Source organism: Watersipora subatra, chromosome 2 (assembly GCF_963576615.1).
Source record: "Watersipora subatra chromosome 2, tzWatSuba1.1, whole genome shotgun sequence".
NCBI lineage: Eukaryota > Metazoa > Bryozoa > Gymnolaemata > Cheilostomatida > Watersiporidae > Watersipora > Watersipora subatra.
This window is the reverse complement of record NC_088709.1, coordinates 33814134-33838587: the sequence shown is the minus strand read 5'-3', so window position 1 is coordinate 33838587 and position 24454 is coordinate 33814134. Positions and strand designations below refer to the sequence as shown.

General features: G+C 35.1%; 1 protein-coding gene across 2 annotated transcripts; it reads left to right on the top strand.

The window, feature by feature from the left end:
* Window positions 1-262: 262 nt before the first annotated feature.
* Window positions 263-23360, top strand: LOC137387751 (heterogeneous nuclear ribonucleoprotein 87F-like). 2 transcript variants are annotated; one of them, XM_068074256.1, is made up of 13 exons: window positions 263-438; window positions 8407-8543; window positions 8633-8750; window positions 11751-11943; window positions 13982-14105; window positions 14871-14911; window positions 15931-16044; window positions 16137-16454; window positions 16666-16716; window positions 16895-17904; window positions 19482-19595; window positions 20766-20917; window positions 22437-23360. In XM_068074256.1, the coding sequence occupies exons 1-9, from the start codon at window positions 430-432 to the stop codon at window positions 16689-16691; spliced, it is 1080 nt and encodes a 359-aa protein (XP_067930357.1). In that variant the 5' UTR covers window positions 263-429; the 3' UTR covers window positions 16692-16716; window positions 16895-17904; window positions 19482-19595; window positions 20766-20917; window positions 22437-23360. The 2 variants fall into 2 exon arrangements, with proteins under 2 accessions (XP_067930357.1, XP_067930356.1); XM_068074255.1 differs by having other exon boundaries at window positions 11721-11943.
* The last annotated feature ends 1094 nt before the right edge of the window (window positions 23361-24454 follow it).

Genomic DNA, 24454 nt, shown 5'->3' with positions numbered 1-24454 from the left:
TTGAATGAATTAACTTTACATATTGAGGTTTGACTGCTACTAAATTAATTTTTGCAATAGTTGTAAAATGTGATCGGAACAGAAGTTGAAGAGGAATCCAAGGCATCTCATTAGAACTGCTATAATTATACATGTACCTACATGTATTACTTTTCCTCATGAGCCGTCAGCTAGTAATGGAGTTGTCTTCCTTATACGTAAAGAGATTCCGCCACATTATCGGCTTTAGTCGTCAACCATCGGGTAAACCCGAGCCACAAACCATTCACGCTGGTCGCTAAACCTGCAAATCGTGCTCCAAAAGAAATCAATCTCAACTCTAGTTTGTATCGTTGGTTCTATTTTATCGTTTCTGCCATCCATTTCGTCAAGTTCTGCTTGCTATCAAAAATAGTTGTTGTCGAGCATCACACTAACGCATCTGGGAACATGGCTGATGTAAGTTTTATTTTAATCAGTAAAATCGAAATGAAGCAACTTTATCATCTTTAGATGCGTGATATATATATAAAAAACGGTGTTGTTTGTCTTTTATAAGTTTGATGTAGAGCTGGTCTATACCCTAAACTAATTGCATACTTCTTAAGTGTTATCGATTCACTAGTTGGAGCGTTTCGTATGCATATACTATTAACTTACAGATTGAATTCTTCGAAAAATATTGCCAGTATTACAAATTTGGGCGTGAGACTCACGCAATCACCCCAAAGAAAAAATGAAAATGCGTGAGATTTTTGCCCCAATTTTCACAATTTTATATATACTATCATTGATACATAAATTGTCCCAAAACCAAATCTCACGCATTGCCCCACTCTTGGGTTGGCAGGCCTGTGCTCATCCCACATTTTTGGTACCTTCCTTGACTTTTTTTGAAGTATTTTATTGGTGTAATAATATAATACACATCTTTTAGCGTAATTTGCCACCTCTTTTTTCACGTGTCAATAGTACATCGCGTGTAAAATGATCCTTTTATTCATCGCATAGTATTTGAGTAATCTCTTGTAAAAATGTGTTATATGATAAGAGCAAAAATTTGATTTTTCAAATTTTTTTGTTACAAATCACTAAGTGAGGTTTTCCTCAGTGAACCTAAGTACCTCTTTCTGATTAGCTTATGTTTAATTTGCGTGCTTACGCCTGTGTTTTAGAGATCAAGAGAAGCAATTTAAATGTAATGTTGATATATCATGATACATGGGCCATAGAGCAAAATTATCCTTTTTTAAAGGCAATTAAAAAGAGCTTTGAAACCATTATGGAAGTTACTGTTATTTGAAAATCTCAAATGTTGCAGCACATAAAGATAAGCTAAGCAGAGCAAACCCATATAACATTTACAACTCTTCAAGGGATTCATTTAGCATTCGAACAGTTATACAGACCCATAAATGCAACTTTATTCTAGTTAATAAGCATAAAAGCATTATCACATAATGTACATTTTTAGTGATTCGGGCAGAGATGGGCACTCGTTAACATGCTTGCTCGAGCATGAATTGTTTGGATTTTCTGCTATCTTTTGCTTTCTCTATAATTGAATTTACTTTGACCATCGTACCAGTAAAAGTTAAATTGAATTGGCTCATTACTGTCATCATAGCCGATTTGAATTGATTCTCCGTTTTCAATAAGGAAACTGACTCGAGGCAAAATGCATCGATGCTTCTCTTTATTATTACTGTATCTATGATTATTACTGAGTTTACAACAATCCATAGCCTAATGGAAAATGATATCATAATTAAACAACCATTCTATTATTTGCTGGTGAGAAGACGTCAGTCCAATCCAATGTTGCTAGTCGCACAGGTTTTCACAAGACCTCGATATCGCTGCATATATTTTATTGGTTGATCAAATGTAGGAGAGAGTGAGGCACGTTTTAATGCGGGGCACGGTGAAACAAACCTCAAATTTCTTGCTTGTTTACATCATTTTGAATTTTTACCTCACTAACTAAAGAGATTTCTAGATCATCTTACGATATATCTTGATTGCATGAAATAAAAAGAACAGCAATTTCAGTGAACTTTTCGTAAAATTTATTGGTGATGTTTTGCTCTTTCATTTTTATATCCAAATTTAGAGAATTGCATATATATCTTATTTGTACATCATACCATATTAACAAAAGACAGTGTTCTTCAAGCTATAGACCTGTTCTTTTCACAATGCACCCACCAACTTCATGATATTATATCATACTGAGTTAAGATGAACATTTTGGTTACTCAGAGTCATTTGAGGCTTGTTGAAACACAAAGGGTATGGGGCCAGTTGCAACATGTTTTAATAATAAAAATAGGTGGGCAAGTTGCAACATGTCTCACACGCCCCTCTACGCTCATGGAGGAAAACAGCTCAAGCAGCGTTGAAGCTTTGAACACCTAAATTTCTGGACAGTATTGATATCACGACTACAAATCTATATATTTTTTTTTTATATAGTATGTCTGCATTCGCACTATAGCTATTATTAGAATAACTGTAGCTGGACAATGGTGCAGACGCAAAGTCATGGCTTGCCGCCATTAGAAGCCTAGCTTATTAAGCAGCTTACTGGAATTTTCCATTGGCAATATGCCAGGCTACTAGCTTGAAAAGCAGTTGTTTGACAAAATTTTAAAACCTTTAGTTGTTTTTATTTTTCGCCGAATTTATTTCAACCACACAAAACACTTCTCTCATGATATGTAGTTTGAAAGTTAGAAAGGTAAATGTTGTTATATGTTAAATACAAATCAATTTTCTGTCCAAAGGCTTTTTTATTACCCGGGCAATGCCGGGTAGCGCAGCTAGTCTATATATATATGTATATTTCAAAGTTTGTGTATTTGTCGTTTTGGTTGTCCAGCTATAGCTATTAAAATCTTGAAAATAAAATTCCGCAATCCCAAGGATTGGAACTCACGGAGATAGCGACCGTAAGTTTAACATTGAAGCGCTATACCAACCGTCATGATTGCAGTCCTCATACACATAACGTATGCTATAATACGCTAATTATTTTAACACTGCGTCCACATGTTACGATGCCCCGGTTAAGAAATATTTTGGGACCTAAGTATATGCAACACGATGCTTCATCGTCTTTTTTTCATTAGGGCAATGTTATTCTGTCCCACAAAATAATTGATATCGAACCTAATTTATATCGAAATTTGGCAATTTCTGTTGCGATCATATGTATATAATGTACATTATTAAAAGATATACGTCGCTGAATCAGCCATCGCGAGTTATTCATAATCGTTATACCGGTATATCTGATATCCATTCTATTAAAAACCGTTATATTAAAATTATAATTGTTATTGTTATTCTCATCATTAAAATTCTCATTCACAACATTATTACTTATTGTAAATTTCGCCAGTGCCCATAAATTATATATTTAATTTATCCTCATTTTACCCTGATTTCAAATGTGTAAAGATGTAAACCAAACAGCTGTAAAATTATAATAATAATATATTATTAGTTTTATTATAATGATATTATAATAAAACTTTTGTTAAAAGTTTGAAGTTTACTAAAATACATGCTCAAACTTCCTTCAAGTATGTGTTTAGTAAACTAAATTCATTTATGTTAGATTCAGTGTATATGTCACGCGTCTGTCTCAAAGGTAAGAACTCTCCACGTAGCACATTGTAATGTTATATTATCTTGTGGATCATAACCACAAAATGCACTAAAGTACTTGTAAGTAGCTATAGTTACTAAGGTTAACATAGTATTTTGGTACTATTTTTAATGATGATTTTTATCAGGAGGTGATTGCATGAGATAATGACTATGGGTTTTTATACCACTCTGTATGTCTATAGCCTATGATATTTTCGCATCCCAACACTGGAACGAACTGAAATCATAATTGTATACCAAATAATTTTTGATTGTAATCGAAGCGAAATAAACTATATTTAGCCATTCCTTGCTAATGATTTTACATTTAAAGGTTTTTACATTTTTATTTTTTCTAAATTATTTCATCAAAATACATCATTCAGGTTATGAAATTTTAAACTTACAGTTGTTTAAAAACATTTACAGTTGTTTTACTTATTTGTAATATAGTTGTCTTGCACAACTTTTTCTTGTGATATGAGGTTTTAAAGATACAGTTGTTTGACAAAGTTTGAAGACCTTCAGTTATTTTTATTTTCTCTTTATTTCAACTGCACTTCTCATGATATGTATTTGAAAGCAAGAATGGCAAATGTTGTTGCATGTTAAATACAAATCAATTTCTGTCCAAAGACTTCTTTATTACTCAGGCAATGCCAGGTAGCACAGCTAGTGCTAACATATAGAGAGAAAAGTTAGATCTTCAGATCAACATGTACATATGTTTTGTTGTACTGTGGAAGTTTTTTTTGTTGCCATTGTTGTACACAGTGTTCTAAAGTTCATAGTCAACTTTTTTTCCAGTTTTTCTTGCTCAGATAATTAGTGTAAATTTGAATTGCTTGGCTGAAAATAAATTTCAAAAAAACGCAATTCTTAACTAAAATTTACTATGATTGTCAAGGACGTTTCATAGGGTGTTTCACCGTAACCCCCTACCGGGCGCGTTGTTAAATGTGCTAAACGTACTAAATGCATAACTGGTGTGTCAACGTACTCCCTATCGGGGCACGTTGACACACCAGTTGTGCATTTAATACTTTTGTGATATTTTCCAAAGTATACGACCAGCAGAATGGGCATTTGGCATACATATGTAATACATATTTTTGCATTATATGTGACTATTTAAATTATATTCCAATATTTTAGTAAAACTTTATAGCCAAACATGCATTTTTTGTTGCAACGTGCCCCACCCACTACTACTCACTAATATAGCTCCGCATGCACGCTGGCAATAAGCTTAGTTATGCCATTTTGATGTGGTGCAAACAAATATAACTTTGTTAGGCATATACATGCTAGTCATCTAAAAAGCGATGCTTATTTTTATGCTTATATTGTTCTCCTTATATTTTTCGTACTCATGAATACCTGCCTATTTCTTTCACAATGAAAAGCCTTTATAAAGAGTCGATCGAATATAGGGTTTATTCTTTCAGAAAGCCTCTATATCGACTTGCCGTAGCACCTATACAAAAACATTTATCAGAGTTAACAGATCCACTCAAAACTTGGCCACAATAAAGTTAGGATATTGGGTTATCATTTTGCCAAAGTCAACCAGTTAGTTTTTCTTTTGTTCAGAATTCACAGCTTAAAGCACATAGTTAACATAATTTTTTTATCATATATTTCAATACATCAGTCTTGGCTTTCAAATGAGCCTATATTCAATACACAAAGAATAATAGAACTACGAAAAACAAGGTTTCAAAGGTATGTCCTGCAATAAAAAAACACTGGGTTGCGGTTCCCATAATGTGGTGTCAGAATTATTATTTAGCCTTAGGTCGTCGATCCCTTTCGCTGCCATTGAGGCTGCGCTTTTCTGTGACAATTGGTGCTGTTAAACACAGAGAGCACTAATAATAAACTAGGATTCTAGATAATCAACAATGCCCGGGGATCGTGCTAACGCCCGACCAAAACAAACGCATGTTTTGGGTTGATTATGCTTCAATAAATATATTGTAGTTGATAAAGGTAATGGAATCACATCGATTAAATTTTGACCTGCGGCTGCGTGGCCCTAGGACTATATGTCAATTGCACTTTTGCGAGATCACACAATGCTTGAAATTGATTAGTTTCAGTTCTGCCCCTCAACATCACAATGAAAAGAGTGGGCTAGTGCATAGTATCATCGGGCAAACATAGCATGGTGCTTGGAATCTGAGTTATTTGTCATAGAAATAATCTGTACATGGAGAGCTAATGACACAGATTCCTTTGTCATCTTCATCGGTTCTCTGGAGTTGTCCTACCTTCGCCTGCCACTAGCGTCATTATTTTAGTTGATAAATATAGGCGGTAAGCAATAAAATAGGCGGTAAGAGCACACAACACCGAATATATAAATTGTGACGTCACAATTTCCCAGCCTATACCATTGAACATTTCTGCGGTATAGCTCTGGGGAAATCCTATAAACACCAACCAATGTCTGTCTCACCATGTCAAACAATGGCTCATTTGAAAGCCAAGATATTGAAGAACCTGAATAAGCTGAAACAGTACTTATGTTATGGATGTGCTTTTGCGCGGTGTCCAATTACCGTACTTTTCAGACTATTAACCCCACTCCTATATAAGCCGCATCTGCTTTATTTTCCAAAAAAACGATAGTAAAACAATACATAGGCCGCAGAATTCAGGACGGTGCTTTTTAACACGGCAGAAACTTTGCTGGTTAAAACAGAACAGTATCGTTAGGCATTATCTCGTCTTTTTTCACCGCTAGAGGCACTAATTGGAGATGTCGGTTAATGCGCCCTAGCGGTGATAGAAAAACCTCAGAATAGCCGTACCCTTTTATAAGCCGCATGGATCAAAACATCAGAAAAAAGTAGCAACTAATAGTCTGAACAGTACGGTATTGTGATTTCCAGTTTAAGGATGGGAAAAAACCTGTAAACAGCGGCCTAAACATATTTCTGATAATGAAGTTCTTCAACACTGTATCCAAGATATTTCTAATGAGTATTTTTTATGTTGAACAATGCGTGTCTGCGTTTTGGTAAAACTGCAAAAACAAAGCGTTTTTCTTTGGCAGATGGTTTCACTGACTACAAAAATATTAAACATTCCTTTTGATTTTGTAATGCATTGATTCTTGAGCTGGATTTTTTGCCGATTCTAAAATACTGAAAGTTTTCATGACAAAAATCTGGGTGTATGTCAGCAAATTGTCGTATTAAATTAATTCCATTCGAACGAACACAAACATCCATAGTGAAAGAGTTTATTTTTGCTGTACAAACAGTCAAGAGGCTGACTAATGCGTGTAGTCAAGTTAGTGATTACAGTTTATTGTACTTTTGATATAATGCCATAAGTCAATTTTTAGATTGCACTGATAAAAAATTAGTTTTGGCTGAATTGAAATGATTCATTGAAGTTAGGATAACTAAAGAATTGAATTGTAATGTTTTGCGCTTAAATGCGGAATTGAATGAATTCTTACACGATCTAAGATACAAAAGAATTGGGAATTAAATTGTTGGTTTCATTATGATAATTAAATTAATCATTTTTAGAGCTTTAAAATCATTTCTTGATTTAGCTGCCTTTTATTTTAGATTTCAAAATCATACAAAGCAAGGTTGTGACGCATTAGAACTGCACTGTGTCATTGCAGTGCAATACGCAGTAATTTTGCAGCGTGTTATAATTTTCTAATGCTCAGTAGATGGTTACTACAACTGCACTCCTACTGCGCAATTGCTTCCATGACCCACTACCTAAAACCCAACAATTCATGCATACTGCGAATGTTTATTCTTTAAAACTTGGAACTGCATAGGTACTGCAAGTCTGCAACTGCACATTAGTGTGGAGTTGATACCGTGGATCAACTTCACACTGCTGACTTTTGAAACATCTGTACAAAATTGTCAGATGCTATGTCTAAGCAAGCTCATGAACTTGTGTTGGAACTCCCATATCATTTTGTAATCGCGAGTCGAGCATTACACCATTCTGATCAATGAAATTAGGGTCTTTTGTATCATATTTTATTATCATTATGTGTTATAACCATAAATTTTCATTTCAGTCATATAATGTACAATTGTATACACTAATATAATACCACTGCACCAATACTGTTTACTGTACATTGAAAAATAGTTGCAGTGTATGTATACTGTAAGCTGCATCGTTGCGATGTGTTGGCTACCGCACTACTAATGCAACTACATTTTAGGCAACTAAATTTTAGGCAACTACATTTTACTACATTAATATTTAGGCACACATTTACTGCAACTGCAATGTATTTTACATCTGTTCATCAATGAGTATTTATCAAAGAGCAGTTCGGATTTTCTCGCAATGGTCAAAATCCTGATACAAAGACTTATGTAATCTCAGCCGTAGTTAGACCTCATGTATTTAATCGGAATTTGTTTGCTTGTGCTGCTGCTTTTGTAATAACCCCAATCATTGCTATATTAATATTGAAAGAACGGTTATATGTCCCTGTTTCAGTTTATATGTCACAGTTTCAGTTTATATGTCACTGTTTCAGTTTATATGTCACTGTTTCAGTTTATATGTCACTGTTTCAGTTTATATGTCACTGTTTCAGTTTATATGTCACTGTTTGGCTATGTTGATACCTTCATAGTTATTTATGAATGTATATCAACATATTTTACTGCTGTACCCAACAGTAATCAACTCTGCAAAGTATCACCCAAAGTAGTTTTAAATATGGCACGATAATTCATTCAGGTTTTGAACATGTCATCAACATTCTTGTAGTTGGAGCCCGAACACATGAGGAAGGTGTTTGTTGGAGGATTGCATCCTGAGACAGATGACGAAGCGATGAAAAGTTATTTTTCTAAATATGGCGAGATCTTAGATTGCATAGTAATGAAAGATTCACAGACAAGGAGGTTTGTGGCTAAGCATTTCACCAACCAGTGCATTTGAAAAGTACTGCCATTTATGGTAACTTTCCTAGTTGTATTTTGATTTATTTTAGATCCAGAGGATTTGGATTTGTTGCCTTTGACAAATCGGAGTGCGTCGACAGACTGCAAGCGGACAGACCTCATTCCCTCGGTGGCAAAAAGGTTGACACAAAGAGGGTTGTTCCAAAGGTAATAGGAATTTTTATTTACATGTGTGTAGGCCTTTAAAAAAATGTGCAATACAGTGCACCCTCAGGTTACGGTTACCCTGTTATATAATTTATCGACACACTTTGATTTGTCTGTCACCTTTGACAAATCAGGTGTCGCCAGACTCCATGAAGACAGACCTGTTCCTAAGGTAGTAGGAACTTATTCAAAGTGGTGTGCAAAATAAACTGGACCACTTTGTTGGAAAACTAAAATTCTCATTCACAACATTATTACTCTTTGTAAATTTTGTCAATGCCCATAAATTATATATTTAATTTATCCTCATTTTGCCCTGATTTCAAATGTGTAAACCAAACAGCAGTAAAATTGTTTTCGAATGATCATAAAGGTTAAATTCTGAACATTTCATTTTTTATCGGTTGAAGATAATACTGTCTGCTACGATAATCTGTTTATTTTTGGTGTGGTGCAGGACAAAGTATTTAGCAATGCCAACAAGGCTCTATTGTGGAAACAAAGAATTAATGTATGCATATAAATGTTAGAAATAAGAAATCGTAAAATCATGAATCCTGGTGATATGTAATCCAATCATTTTGGTTACATTTCTTTGAGAAACTGCAGCTAATCCAATATGGGTGCATCCCACACCATATTTGATGGGGTATTCTGTTTACTGCTAACAAAGACGAGATCAACAATGTATAAGTTTGACATTGGATTACCGTAAAACTTTTACAGACGAAACTCGGTTCTTGAACATAATCCATTCCAGAAAGTTGTTCGAAAACCGAGTTGTTTGAGATTCAAAACAATTATTCTCATTAGAGATAATGTATTTAAATTATAATCCGTTCCAAGGCGGGAAAACAGCTTCAGTAAAGTGTCTTTTTAATGTCGCACCATAATCTGTACTGTATATGACATACTATACATAAAAACAGGTAGATTTAATAAAAGATTTTTATGTATGCTGATGAAAGAAGGAAACATTCCTTATGTTTTGCTCTTAAAACATCAAAATATTCTAAGTTGAGATACAATACCAGAAATTATAGAAATAGATAATGAAACAGCAAAAAAATGCAACAGATCAGTTACATAAAAAATCCTTTGACAAAGAAAATATAAACAGCAATGGCGCGTTTACTTCACATCTTCGAAAAGGGAATCATCCTCCAAAATAATTTAGGATAGCGCGACTGGAGGAGTTGTCTCCTTAGCAAATCTCTTCGGTAGAGATACGTCGTCCTAGATGGTTTCGTCCTTTTTGTAAATAATTTATGAAGCGTAACTTGCTTCTCTGCTGTTAACGTTTTCATGTTGTTTCTGGAGTTGTTCCGAACGTTTGATTCTAATGCGCATGCTCCGGTTTGGTCGAAAACCGAATTTATGTTCAAGATCCAAGACGAACAAATTTTCTGGTTGAGAACTGAAGCGTTTACACGCTTATTAGTGTGGTACGACATTGACCCTGCTTGAGACAAGAAGTTTGTTAACTACTGTACTTTTCGGACTATTAGCCACTACTTTTTTCTGACGATTTGCGCCATGCGGCTTATATAAGGGTGTGGCTATTCTGTGGCATTTTCTTTCACCGCTAGGGTGCATTAACCAGAATTTCCGGTTAGTGCGCCTCTACTGGTGAAAGAAAATACGAAACAATGCCTATGGGTACTGTTCTGTTAGGCAGTAGGTTAAAAAGCGTCGGTTAATACGAAACAGTGCCATTAGGCACTGTTCAGTTTTAAACAGAAAAGTTGCTGCCGCGTTAAAAAGCACTGTCTGGAGTTCTCCGGCCTATACAAAGGTGTGGCCTATGTATTGTTTTACTATCGTTTTTTGGAAAATAAAGCAGATGCGGCTTATATGGGGGTGCGGTTTATAGTCCGAAAAGTACGGTAGTCACAAGTTTGTCAAATAAATATGCACGAGGAAGCTGATACATATTTCCATGAGTTGTTGTCTAGTGCTTGCAATTAACTAACTTTGATTTTTTATCTTGCATTGCAATTTGTTGGAGCTTTTTGTGTTTTTTTTTCATTTAATTTTTAATTTGAAGGTATATTTTCATTTTTCAACTATATTTAACAAGATTGCATCAAAGCTCATTGCGCAATTTATCAATTTAACAAATGCTACAAATATGTATTCTAAAACAAGTGACATAAATAAACCATAATTATAATACTTGCAGCAACAGAAACTTAACATTTTTGAAACAAAAATATTAGCATCGTTTGCTCGGCCAGTTGCATTCTGATTATTTCTTCGTTTGAAACCATTTCACATTCTGGCTGTTCAGTACCATCCACAGTGTCTTCTGCCCTCAACGCCTCTTTTGCGCAGCTGAGCTAGTCGATATAAGCGTCCAAACAATTTTTTAGCAGAGCAAGACTTTTACGCACTGCCATTTTAAATAGTAACTTCTAGCAAATTAAAGAAACCGCGTGTAATCAAAATAACCTCAAATTGTTAGCCTCAAATTACGTAATAGCACATTTTCTATTGAAATACGATAACTTTTTCACGTACATCGACGTATTGAGACTGCGTTAAAAAGCATTACTTCATGTATTAATACAATACAGTTACTAACGATTTCTATGGCGTCATCAAGTTTTTAATGAAAAAACCTAGACTTAGTGTTGTACAATGGACTTCGTTACCAACAGAAACGATGAACTAATTGTTATGGATGTAATTGAGTCAATATTAGTGCGGTTTTGTGGACTCTCTTCTGATACTATATATATATACTATATATATATATATACATATATATATATACTATATATATACTTCTATACTGATCACTTGCTATTATGGGTTCGTGAAGTTCAAGAATGTCAAATAGTATCAGTCAAATAGATGTAGCGCTCAAATAGAAGTGGCGTTCAATTAAAGGTTAGTAATAGAGGTAGTGTTCAAATAAAGTTGGCGTTTAAATCTGGGTTTTACGGTAATGTTAATTCTGTATTATAGGATGTGTCTGCCGCACAAGGAAGAAGTGAGAGAGAACAGAAGGTTAACAAGATTTTCTTGGGTGGTCTCAGGGATCAAATCACTGAGGATGATCTGAACCAATATTTTAGTCAATTTGGAGCTGTTGAGCGAGTCGAGACTTTTACTGACAAAGAGACGAACAAGAGAAAAGGATTCTGTTTCATTACATTCCAAGACTTTGACTCTGTCGATAAATGTGTCTGTAAGTGAGCAAGTACTCAACATAAATTGGCAGCAGTTAGGCTATTGACTGTTTTGCCATGGGCCTTCAAATCCAACTTTTACAGGTTGGTGATGCTAGTTTTGTAAAGAATAACAAAAATACTTTCAATAAGCATTGGTCAATGAGTAGTCGCCATCAACCAATCAGAACCACTTCATGGTTCTCTACTTGAAATGGCTGAGCAAATAAGTAATGTAAGTTTAGTTGCAAGTATAATTTACATTTTTAGAATTTATATACATCATATTTTGTGAAATTTTAAACAAAATTGTGATACCTTTAATCCTTATTGAACCATTTTAACTGGGATTTAACCAGTATTACCGTTCGAGGAGGGCTAAACATATTTCTATATTGAGCAGCAATGCTGACACATGTAATAGATGTATGTTACTTGTTTAAAATTGAATGTTGTTTTGTGTATATATTGCGGCCTCAGGTTACGATGACCTTATACGATTTTTTGGTTTTTGTTGTGGAACATGACGTTTTCGCCCTAGTAATACGACATTTTTCGCCATCAACAAAAGTTTCTCTCAAAATTCAAATTTGGCAGTCGGTGTGCTGTATACGGTGCACCCTCAAGATTCAATTTTAATCTTTTCAGGGTTGGCATCGTATGTTGAAAAAATCGTATAGAGGGGTAATAATAGTAACCTAGTAATTATGTATAACGTAAACATTAGACATACTGTACATATTACAAATGAGTAACAAAATAGTATATTAACCTTAGTAACAGTAGTTACCTTCAGTAATTTTAGCGTATCTAGTGAATTTATCGGTTACGATGTGCATTAAAATGTAACATTTTAATGCGCTATGGGCAGAACAACATACAGTAGAGAGTTCTTACAGAGACTTTCAGCCGATCTTCTTAAAACCTTTTTCAACCTAATTCACCAAGAAAGCTTTTGAAAGCAATACTGTTCTCAAAACTGTTCTGGTCAATAGGTAATGAAGTGGATTTTTCTTAGCAGGTTAAGAGAAGTTGTCAGACCACTGACCTTCTGTTTAAAGGGATCGCAACTACTATTTTGCTGCTGGTTTTAAAGTACAGATATCACCGTTTTTTACATGAGAAGTGTTAAACTGAGAGAAATCGGTCATCGAGTCTCTTTCAAACGTAAAAATGTTTTTGGCGAACAGTATTTTGGCGTCTCTGTTATTTCATTGTACGTCTATGTTATTTCAATGACAGCACATCGACTGTCAAATTTGAATTCGGGCGAAAATTTTGTTTAATTTGTATGTCGAGGTAAAAAATCATCGTGTTCCACTTTGTAAGATAAAAAAATTATGTATATTTAGGTCATGGTATCCTTAGGGTGCACTGTATGTCGAATTAACGACTGTGTCGATATGCTATTCACCGAAATTCTTCTTCGCACCGCATGAAAGAGATACGAGTATGCTGATATGTATTCGACGAAATTTTTTCCGCAAGGCATAAAAGAAATACGCTGCTCGATTTTTCTCAGTTCCGCGTTATTCACTATAAGTTATTGTAAAAACGAAATTGAAAACAGATTGGTGATAAAATTTAGCCGATAACAAATTTGAAGTTTAGTAAAATACATACTAAAGCTAAACTTGAAGTATGCATGTCATAAGCTTAATTCATTACAGTTAACTTCAATGTTTATGTTATACGTCTGTCCCGAAGGTAAGAACTCTCTACAACGTAGTACAGCACCTAGTAAGTTGTAATATTACGTTTTATTGCAGACCATAACCACTAAATACACTTAAGTTATTGTAGGTAACCATAGTTATCAAGGTTAACTTAATATTTTGTCACTAATTTTTAATATGTAAAGTATGTGTATACAATTTTGCATTAGATATTTACAGTATGTTTCTTTACCCCTCTATACAAAACTTTCACCTTACGATGCCAACACTGGAACTAATTGAAATCGTATGACGTTGGTCCACCGTAGTTCAGTTCTTATCATTGTTCTCTGATGATTCACATTAGCTATTCCATTAAACTTTATTGTTCACCTTATTCCAGTGCAAGCTCAAATAGCTCCTGAAGGCAAGCTCAATTTGCAAGGTGTTAAGGTTGAGGTGAAGAAGGCCAAGAGCCAAGATGAAATGAGACGAGGAGGTGGAGCAGGCCGAGGAGGAAGAGGAGGGTGAGTACACTACATTCTACCAGTACAGTAGGATCTCGCATACGCTAAACCTCTTTTTACATGAATTCTTCCAAATCTAAAGCTTTTGCATTGTAGTACGTAAGAAGTTTCAGATGACGTACAGCGTCCAGTTGATTCAAGTTCTCCAATTCGATTTGAAATACAAAAGTCCCATAGTTGGTCTTAAAATTATCATTTTCTTTCTTGTCCAGTTTTAAAAGAAATTGACTTCAATTTTGGAGACAATTGCGAGAGATATTGTAGGAGTTTAAAAGGCCATCTGCTGATGATGGTGCAGTGTTTTTCAAAAGTTGCAAAAGGAAGTGATAAATGAAAGAGTGAAATAAAAAAAGGCAGTGTTTAAAAGATGCTAAAGTTTAGAATGTTAAACAATTCTTGGTTTTTGTGTACGTGTTGCTGTACAGCCACTAAATTAAGGAAATAAGTCTAGTCTTTTCCTTTTTGAAAGGCTAAATGGAAGAGGTTTAGAAGATCTTAGAATGGATTAGGCAATTTACATGTTTTACTGTTCCTATGACGAAAATTCTCCACAACATAAATCTTCTTGAAACTACATATTGTATGATAACCTAGACCAGTGCTTCACAAGTAGAGGTGCCGAGGCTTACTTGGAGGCGACTTTGACCTGTGTAAAATGCTTCTTATATTTTGATACCATGTTTTGTCTCTGGGTAATTATTGATAACGAATGTTTGTGCATGTGTGATAAATAGGTAATGATATCCTTTCCTCTTATGTGTTTAGGTTTAATCGAGGTGACTACGGTCAAGGCTATAACAACCAATGTAAGTGTACTGATTGATACTTATCTACTTTATCTCTTTTCTTATCTGTTCCGCTCCTTTTTTTAATGATCTTACTTGACAGTTTTAAAACAGTTGGCACTCCTACAACAGAAATAATTTGTTCCAGGACATGCACGTTATATGGATTTTACGTTGCACAAACAGTACAATACAAGTAATTTGCTTAATCATTTCCAAGATTTTTCAAAACTCACCCCTCTGGCCATTCAGAAACGAAAAACTAAACTTGACTTTTAGTTTGTCGGCCGTAGCTGCAGTATTATTGGTTTGCATCGACAACATTTCTTTTTCTGATCAACTTCATTGGTTTTATGACCATGATTGAAGTAATTTTACATAAGTTAATTGAAGTGCACATCTTAGACGTTCGTTTACAACGATTTGCATAAACTATCGAGTCTATTTTGCAAACAAATAACAAGTATTTTATAAATATTTCAACTATAAAAAGAGCGGTGCTAAATGTTTGGCCTCTGTCTGTGGCCAGAGGTCAAGGTTGGGATGAAGATAACTTTTGGCGATACTCCAACTCGTGACATTCAGATTGGTAGAAAGGCGCTGTAAGACTTGCACCAATTGACCTCCTTCAAGTATTTATGAACAGTTGTGCGGCTACTCTATTCTCTTTTGTGGAGACATCTGACGATCTATCTCCACGAACTAGTATGCCACAGAAGTTGTACATGTATATATAATAGATATAAGGCTATAGTCACATCATTTTCTCTCCTAACTTATCTCGCAAGTCTGGGCGAGATAAGTTGCCATTCAAATCAAATTTGAGAACTCGCCCGACTTGAAGCATTACTTCATATGGAATTTTTCATGTAGTACGAAGCAAAAACTTTACATAAATTCCTTATGTTACATGGAATTTACGTTATAGGGGGTATACGTTGTAGGAGCGCCCACTGTATATTATTATCTGCTTTGAGCAAGATGTGGGTGTTGCAAAAACATGTGTATCTTCACCATCATTGATTTTTATTCTTTTGCAGCAAACTATGGAGGAGGATACAACAATGGTGGAGGTTTCAATCAGGGATACAACCAAGGTGGTTTTAACCAAGGTGGTGGCGGCTTTGGCAGTGGAGACAACTATGGAAGTGGTGGTGAGTTGTCCCGTCAAATGCATCAATCTTGAATTTTCTTGCATTTTATCTCCTGTGGTCTCCTTTTGTTTATTCGTTGTCATGTTCTTCAGGTGGAAGTGGCAACTGGAGTGGCAATCCGCAACAAAACAACTGGAGCGGCAGCTCTGGTGGCGGTGGATTTCAGAACAGTGGTGGTTATGGTGGAGGAAACAGTGGTGGGTTTGGTAACAGCGGAAGCTACGGCAGTGGTAACAACAGTGGTTATGGAAGTGGTAACAACGGCGGATATGGAGGTGGTAACAACAGTGGATATGGAGGTGGTGGATATAGCAATGATAATAGTGGAGGGTATGGAAATAGCGCTGGAGGTGGGCCGATGAGAGGGTTCAACAAACCCAATCGATCAGGACCCTATGGCAATAATGCTGGTAAGTTATACTGTGTAGGTAACAAATGAAAGGCATTGTACGTGTCTAAAATTAATTTATAGTTGAATACTTACCCTCTGGTCAGCTAGTGATAATATATTCTCTTATTTTTGTAACATCCCTACAAAACTTCATATTAGTGCATTATATACGAGCAAAGAGTTGCTCAAGTCCATATCATAATTCGTTAGAAATATTAAAATCGTTGTAGGTGGTGGTGGATGGAACCGGACCTAAAAAGCTAGTTTCCATGTTTGCCGAGGTAAGCGCTCTTATTAGTGTTTGTTTTTTAGTAAAATTTGCCTTTTTGATATCTTTAGAATTTATGCATTTGCTATGATGTCTCATTTAACTGATAATATAGTTATTACTCTCTCATTTGTTAACAATTTGTATTATTAATACTAATTTCATTGTTGTGTTTTGTTGCACTTATCTAGGTCATGACAAGGTTAGATTAGAATAGGAAGTGACTCATAGCCAACCATCGCTACTAGCACTAGAGCATAGCCTAAGACTAAGTTCGCTACTACCAACCCAGCCTCTCTCTGAGCTCTCAAAGGATAGTACCGAGTGTATAGTACGAGCGATATAGTGCAGGCAGTGTAGCCTAGGACGTGAGCGAAGAAGGTAGATGCTGGATGGTCAATGGTGAAGTGGACTAGGGTCACGCCTTCTCTTCATTCTTTGTCATGATAAATGAGCAATAGTGAAAATATTGTAAATATTATATTAACACTAGTTGTTAATTGCATCAGCCCTTTCTCCATCCATCTTTATTTGATATTGTCAGATATCTTTTCTCTCTGTACATTGTACATATATTATTGCTTTGCTGTTTTCAGCAAATGATTTTAACAATAAATGGCTTTTGTAGAAGTACAACATTAAGATCGTCATAGTTATGTTGAATTTGTATTTTTTTGCTCCAAATTTTATGATTAATCGAAGTTTTTAACTTTAGAAATAGCTATACTTGTTCCAGTCTATACTTGCGGTGCTATGTTGTTTATATTTGGGCATTCCTTCTACCAACTATTTGTTGCACTAGACAAGTTGTCCCAACTCAGAGACGAATATGTTCCTACTTCCTATACATTCCTAGGGCCGAAGGCTAAGCAACAAGATAGCATAGGCTAGCTAGTGTGAGGAACATTCCAGAGCCAACTTGCCATTTGGAGCTAGTGTAGTTCTGTTAGAACTTATTTAAGCAGTCATGTCTGCTTATGACCAAATAGGTTCGTGAAGAGGTGAGCTTAGTTAAATTATATAATATATAACACTGCTTCACGAGTCATAAATTGCTTCTTAGTCATACTTTTATTTTGATGGTCTCTCTGATACTGTTTACGCTGCCTTTTTCCTAGACCTTTTTACTTTCGCATACCTTTTTTCTATAGGTATTGGTTGCTGTTTGGGAAAGGTCCTTTGCTGTTTTCTAGGCTGCATCGTAAGTACATGCACAAATAGATTTAGACTTACTAACACAGGTTCATATAATGTTGCTAATTATTTTTGAGAATCTCCGTTTGCGAAGACAAAGAAATGGATTGAGCTAAATAGGAGTTATCTTTCCCTAATTTGCATTATCTCCACATAAGCCTAATTAGATCATAAGTCCGCTGTTCTATGATATTTTTCGTTGCCAATATTTGAATTCTACATAAGTCACACTATTAACATGCTGTAAAATGATCATTGGATTAGTAAAGGCGACAAGTAAGATTGATACGAGTTACGCCGAAACGTTATGTTACTATGTATGTCGATTGGGCAGTAAAATCTAATCAAAAAATGAAATAGTGGTGAAATATATGAATACTGCTTGGAAATATTGAGAAATGTATTCGTTGGATTAGACTTGCGAATATTGCACGTACGTTATTAATTTCAGGCGTTCAGGATAGAAATAATTGTCGCGGGTCCTCAATTACAATTACTCAATTGCTCAGAACAACACCTGTGAACCTAAAATTTTGTGTAAAAGATTTGATTCTGGCTTATACTGGCTATCTAAACATATCTGGAAACTTCTCATTCCGGGCTAAATATGCTAAAAATTATTTAACGATATGACAATAGTAGATATCGACTACTGGTCATCAGTCGTGGTCACAGTCATTACCTTAACATTTGTAGTGCGTTTATTATATTTATCAGGTTTTTGGTTAGATTTGGTCCAAGCCCTGAATTCTACTACCCCTGAAATGGCTTTGGTCTATCTAAACCGATGAACTTCCGTGCGACAATTTCCGTGCACCATCTTGAACAATGCTACAAGGGCTTCCGGTTGTAATTAGTGAAATGGCGGATCATAGTTATCCCAAGAAAAAAATGTTTTGCCATCAATTGCTACCACTACGACAACTCGAAACATTAATGATATATCAATGTTTATGGGTTAATGATATATCATTTCCTTAGTCAGGGTAGCGTTTTATTCTTGCATTAGTAGCACTAGTACAGCAGTAGCTGGTTAGACGAAACTTGCTAGTAGCTGGTTAGAAGAAACTTGCTAGTAGCTGGTTAGAGGAAACTTGCTAGTAGCTGGTTAGAAGAAACTTGCTAGTAGCTGGTTAGAAGAAACTTGCTAGTAGCTGGTTAGAAGAAACTCGCTAGTAGCTGGTTAGAAGAAACTTGCTAGTAGCTGGTTAGTAGAAACTTGCTAGTAGCTGGTTAGTAGAAACTTGCTAGTAGCTGGTTAGAAGAAACTTGCTAGTCGCTGGTTAGACGAAACTTGCTAGTAGCTGGTTAGAAGAAACTCGCTAGTAGCTGGTTAGAAGAAACTCGCTAGTAGCTGGTTAGAAGAAACTCGCTAGTAGCTGGTTAGAAGAAACTCGCTAGTAGCTGGTTAGAAGAAACTCGCTAGTAGCTGGTTAGAAGAAACTCGCTAGTAGCTGGTTAGAAGAAACTCGCTAGTAGCTGGTTAGAAGAAACTCGCTAGTAGCTGGTTAGTAGCATGCGAGCAGTTGGTTAGCCAATTTAGCTTAGCTAGTGTGCTTATCGGTATGCCTATAACTTTCATAGGTTGCTCTTGCTACCGAAGTGTGATCTGCATCAGTGGCTGATTCTCTAATTACCCTGAAAGAGTTAAATTTGTGAGAGCTTCAACACTGTGATGCCACAGTTGAGTTTATTCAGGTTAGTGTGTGTGAGTCTATTTTCCCATGTGTAACTTCAATTTGATGCTGCAAAGACTTGTTATTGGAAATTTTGATGTCATGTATGGCAGTGTGATCACAGTTGGAATAATGTAGGTTAACTTATATAAGTTGTAGTTATTAAAATTCAACCAATGTTAGTAAATGTGGTTTCTTGTTGTGTTTCTGCAAAAAGTTGATAGACTATTTGATATACTCAATAGTCGGTCAGTTGCAGACCGTGGCTATAAACGGCCTATACGGTTGTCTAGTGTGGAGTGTCTAACTCCGTTTTTACTAGACACAAAAACATATCTTATGAGTTTGAGAACAATGGATGATACCCCTTTATACAACACTAGGCGGCACTACATTTTGTTGTTAAAATTGTCACTTGTTTTACTGTTCGCTTCCTATCTTTTCGCTATGGTCAAAACAGACTGAGATACTAATTCAAATTTTGGATTGAATCAGAATTGCACGCGTAATATTCTAGTAATGATCTATTGTTTGGTGACCTAATATAGTCTGTTATTTTTTACAATATTTCAGTTTGTTTCTATGGATAAATATTCTTCGTTTATTGTTCCCTTTTCTAGTTTATGATCTTTGCGTGTGTATTGTTCTGCTTTTTAGTTTTTTAGACTAGCAGCTGCATCATGCAGTGTGGTGCCATATTAGTGCATAATTCTTATAAGCCTGCATTAACTCATATTGATGTACAACAGGGGGTGCCCAAATGTCTTTAATTGAGGGCCAATATTTAATATACTTAAGAATTCGGTAGGCCACAAGATCTGTGATGATATGAACTGAAGTTATATATGAGTTTAAGAACATTATTGTATTTCTATAACTATATATATTATATTACCTTACAATTACATCCATGTGCCAATAACAAATTATGTTTAGTTTTTTTTAGCGAGTATGAAATACAGATTATTTGCGCCATTTGTATAGAGAAATACTCTACATAAAGCTTTACAAACCAGCCTAAAATGGGTTGTATTCCAAATACGTGCAAAAAGTAATTTTTTGGAGACCTTGTAAGGTGGGCTACATTAAATTTGGTGGTGGGCCACCACAGACCGCTATTTGAGCATCCTTTATGTACAGTAAAACATGAGCAACGTTTACGTATTGACATATTTTTGTGGTTTGTATGTAGGCATGTTCGCATTACTGGATTGGTGTGCGCTGTTGATGTCGTGCTCGGTTTAGTTAAGAAGCTACTAAAGCCTGATCAATTGGATTACCTGCTGATAAACAAGTTCTCACAAGACCATCTAGAGTTGTCCTTTAATGCTGTGCGGAGGTGTGGTATGTAGTACAGTGCTTGTTTATTCATCTCATCCAAGTATAGCTGAAAACGCATATATTATGCTTTGCAGTCTGTGATTTCACCTGCTGGATATAGCTTTTCAGACCACACGCTGCTTTCAAGCAAACTATATCAAATGTGCCAAATCAAGGATGTTACAAAAAATGATATCACCAAGCTTCAAGATAATGGGCGCCAAAACCTAATTACATGTATAATCAATTCATATATTGCTGGACACCATGATATTGCTCGACTATGAATCTATTTTCTTGGTATGTTTGATTGTAATGGTGACACTTTGGCTGATACCTTAACTGCCTAACAATTGTCTTTTAAAAATAATTATTCAGTTCATATTTTAGGATCATTTCCATTTTCTCACGACCAAACACGATCAAAGCGATTGTTCGGGAGCTTTATGATAATTGCATATGTGCACACAACTCACGAAAATTATTCATCAACGGCTGTCGCAAACCCTTGTACCGAAATGTCATCAACAAATTTAACCCATTTTTCAATGGAGTTGTTTAATTCTTTGAAATTTGTAGACAATATCCTAAACCTTACCCATCTGATCGGATTATACATAAATAGACAGATTAATTTGGCCTAAAATCGCTATTAAAACTTTGAAAAGGCTTTTGTAATCAAAGTTAAGACAGGCCAATGAAAAGCCGAGAAGGCCGTGAGACAGAGAGTAGAACCATTAAGTCGTGCGCATTTCATGAGAAAAATGTGCACATTTCACCAGTCTATAGCATTGTCCAATTGCCGAAGGTTTCTGTAACCAACATAGAAGTACTAAAAAGTAATCATTTCTTTTTTGCCGATTTCAAAGTAACTGACATTTTAGACACTTATAATGAGTACTTTGGTATTCCAACTGATGTCCAAAGCAGTGAAAGTAAAGGAAATGACGATAATATTTTTCTAACGATTCTTATAAGATTATTACGATGTTTAAGTATAAGAATAATTATTCGATTTTATAAGATTTAATTATAAGAATAGTCATTCGAATTTACAAGATCGAAGTAATAGTGACCGATGTTGGGCAATATGTTACTATTATTATTTTTAATTATTATAATTTTGTTAAATAGATTTTCTAAAAATCTAAATATCACAACTTCTTGATATTGGTTGCTATGACGTTTTGAAATGTAAACAAAATTGTGCATCGGTTTTCCATTATTACTGTATTACTATATTTATAATATTGGTTATTCTAATAATATCAGTGCATTTTACTTCTAATATTGCATTTCTCCTATTGCAGTGGGAAGATATAAACATATAATCATTTCCTTTCATTATTGCTGTTTGTTGTACATAATAACACCTAGTACATTACAGCTACCATTGCAGTTATCCTATTGCACTGCAGTGTCATTTGACTGCTAATATTGCATTTCTCATCTATCTGTACCCTTTTTTCCAATATCACTTTGGTATGACAGGGGAATTTATAGTATTTATAATTGCAACAAAGGATAACTATTATTATTTTAGGAGGCTGGAACAACAACCCATCAGTACAGCAGTTCCAGCATATCTTTAGGCGCTTGGTTACAAGATGTGGTGTTACACCAGGAGCTATTGGTAATTTCAGATCTATGGATGACAATGCATTGTTACAAGCTTCTACTACCTATGTGCCACCAACTGTTGGTAGTGAAGATTATGTTGAAGATGTTATTGGCAGACAAACTATGCTTCCCGAAGGAATGCTAAACATTACATCACATCCTGTTCTTGGTAACATTACTGTATATTTATCTGGTTGGCTTGTCAGAAAACTGCTTAAAAAGCTGCGTTGTGAGCCATGTAGACTCTCCCTAATTCAGTTTAAGGAAGTTAGCAAATATGATAATATTCATGTTCTTTTAAGGGTTAAGAACAACGGTGGCTTGATTTCTCCTTCTGATGGTGTTGTAACAACTCTTCTATGCGCCGAAAAGTATCTGACGGCGGCTAATCAGCAAATCAGTGTTTGAAATATCTCCAGATTCTGAAGTGTGTAAAAGAAGAGATTGCATGCTATGATATATTTTTATATATGCATACAAATTGTACAGTTTGCAGGCGTGTAGTAGTTCAATTTATTATATAATTTATATATACTATAATGCTATTAGATGTTATATTAGGTCATCAGAGCATCTGGCTCATTAATTTTTCATGCATCAATCATTTATTTTCCGAATCACAAACAAATTTGATGGTCAAGTATAGTGTAATTAAGATTTATAGTTTGCTTTATATATGCATACAATTTGTACAGTTCGAAGGCATTTAGTTGTTCAATTTATTATATGCTTTTGATGTATAATGCTATTAGACATTGTATTAGCATCTAAGCATCTGGCTCATTTCCTATGCATAGATAATTTATTTTCTAAATTACAAATAAATTTTGTGGTTAAGCATACTGTAGTTGAGATTTATAGTTTGCTTTTGGTCTATTTCAACGAATAACGCCAATAAATATAACACAAATTAAGATATATTGAGTGTTGGGACCTACTGGCGCAATAGCTAAAGCTAATCTAGGCTCGAGGCAATTCCAACCACTCTTCAAACAAAGCTATGTAGGTTGCAAGATTTTAGTCAAATGTATACAACAGTTTTGGCTAGTTTTCAGCTCTTGGTGATGTAAACAACTATTGTGATCTCTTATTAGATAGTCAATAAGTTTTAAAGCTAAATTTCACTGGGCTGGTAAGGCGAGCAATGCCAATGATACCCCTAAATCCAGTGGAAACATCTGTTGGTAAGAAATGCAAATTATATAGAGCCCATATAGAGTTGTGTGCCTATTGTTGAATCCATGCCGATAGCCATCTACAACAAAAACTTATAGCCTATGAATCTGTAGATCTTTAGCTAGCTTGACTTTGATATATACATGTAGGTTTAACGAATATCTCTTTTAAGTCAAGATTTTTATCTTGACTTTGACATAGGTTGATTAAGATTGGGGATGGATAAAAGCACCTACAAGCTCATTGAGATTAAATATACAATATTGCTAGGTTACTGTAAAAGGCGTGACCATGTAGCATGGTTCAAGATGGCGCTCAAATTGTTACGCTGATAAATGAACTTGGCCATTCTGGGAGTACTAGTATAATTCGGTGGATAAGACAAGTAATGTACGTACATTGTATGTGCAATCATGCCCAAGTGTTACATGATGAAGTTTATAAACAATCTATTTCGGCATAAATGACGACCAATAAGATGTCAATAAAATTATTTAGACAGGTTAATGATTCGAGGTGTAGCTGCCAAGCAGGACTAATAGGGGACTAATACTGAAATTATGAAGTTTTTTTCTTGGTCTTTTAAAAGTATACAATAGGATTTACTCCAATGATTGACTACATATACAGAGTCAATTTCTAACCCTAACCAAGAATTCTTGCGCCAACACCGACCTACATACCACCAAATGTTATAGTCTCCGAGAACTTCTCTGTTTTGTATGTCGACCATTGAACACTAGTTCGCAGCTCCTCTTTTCTTAT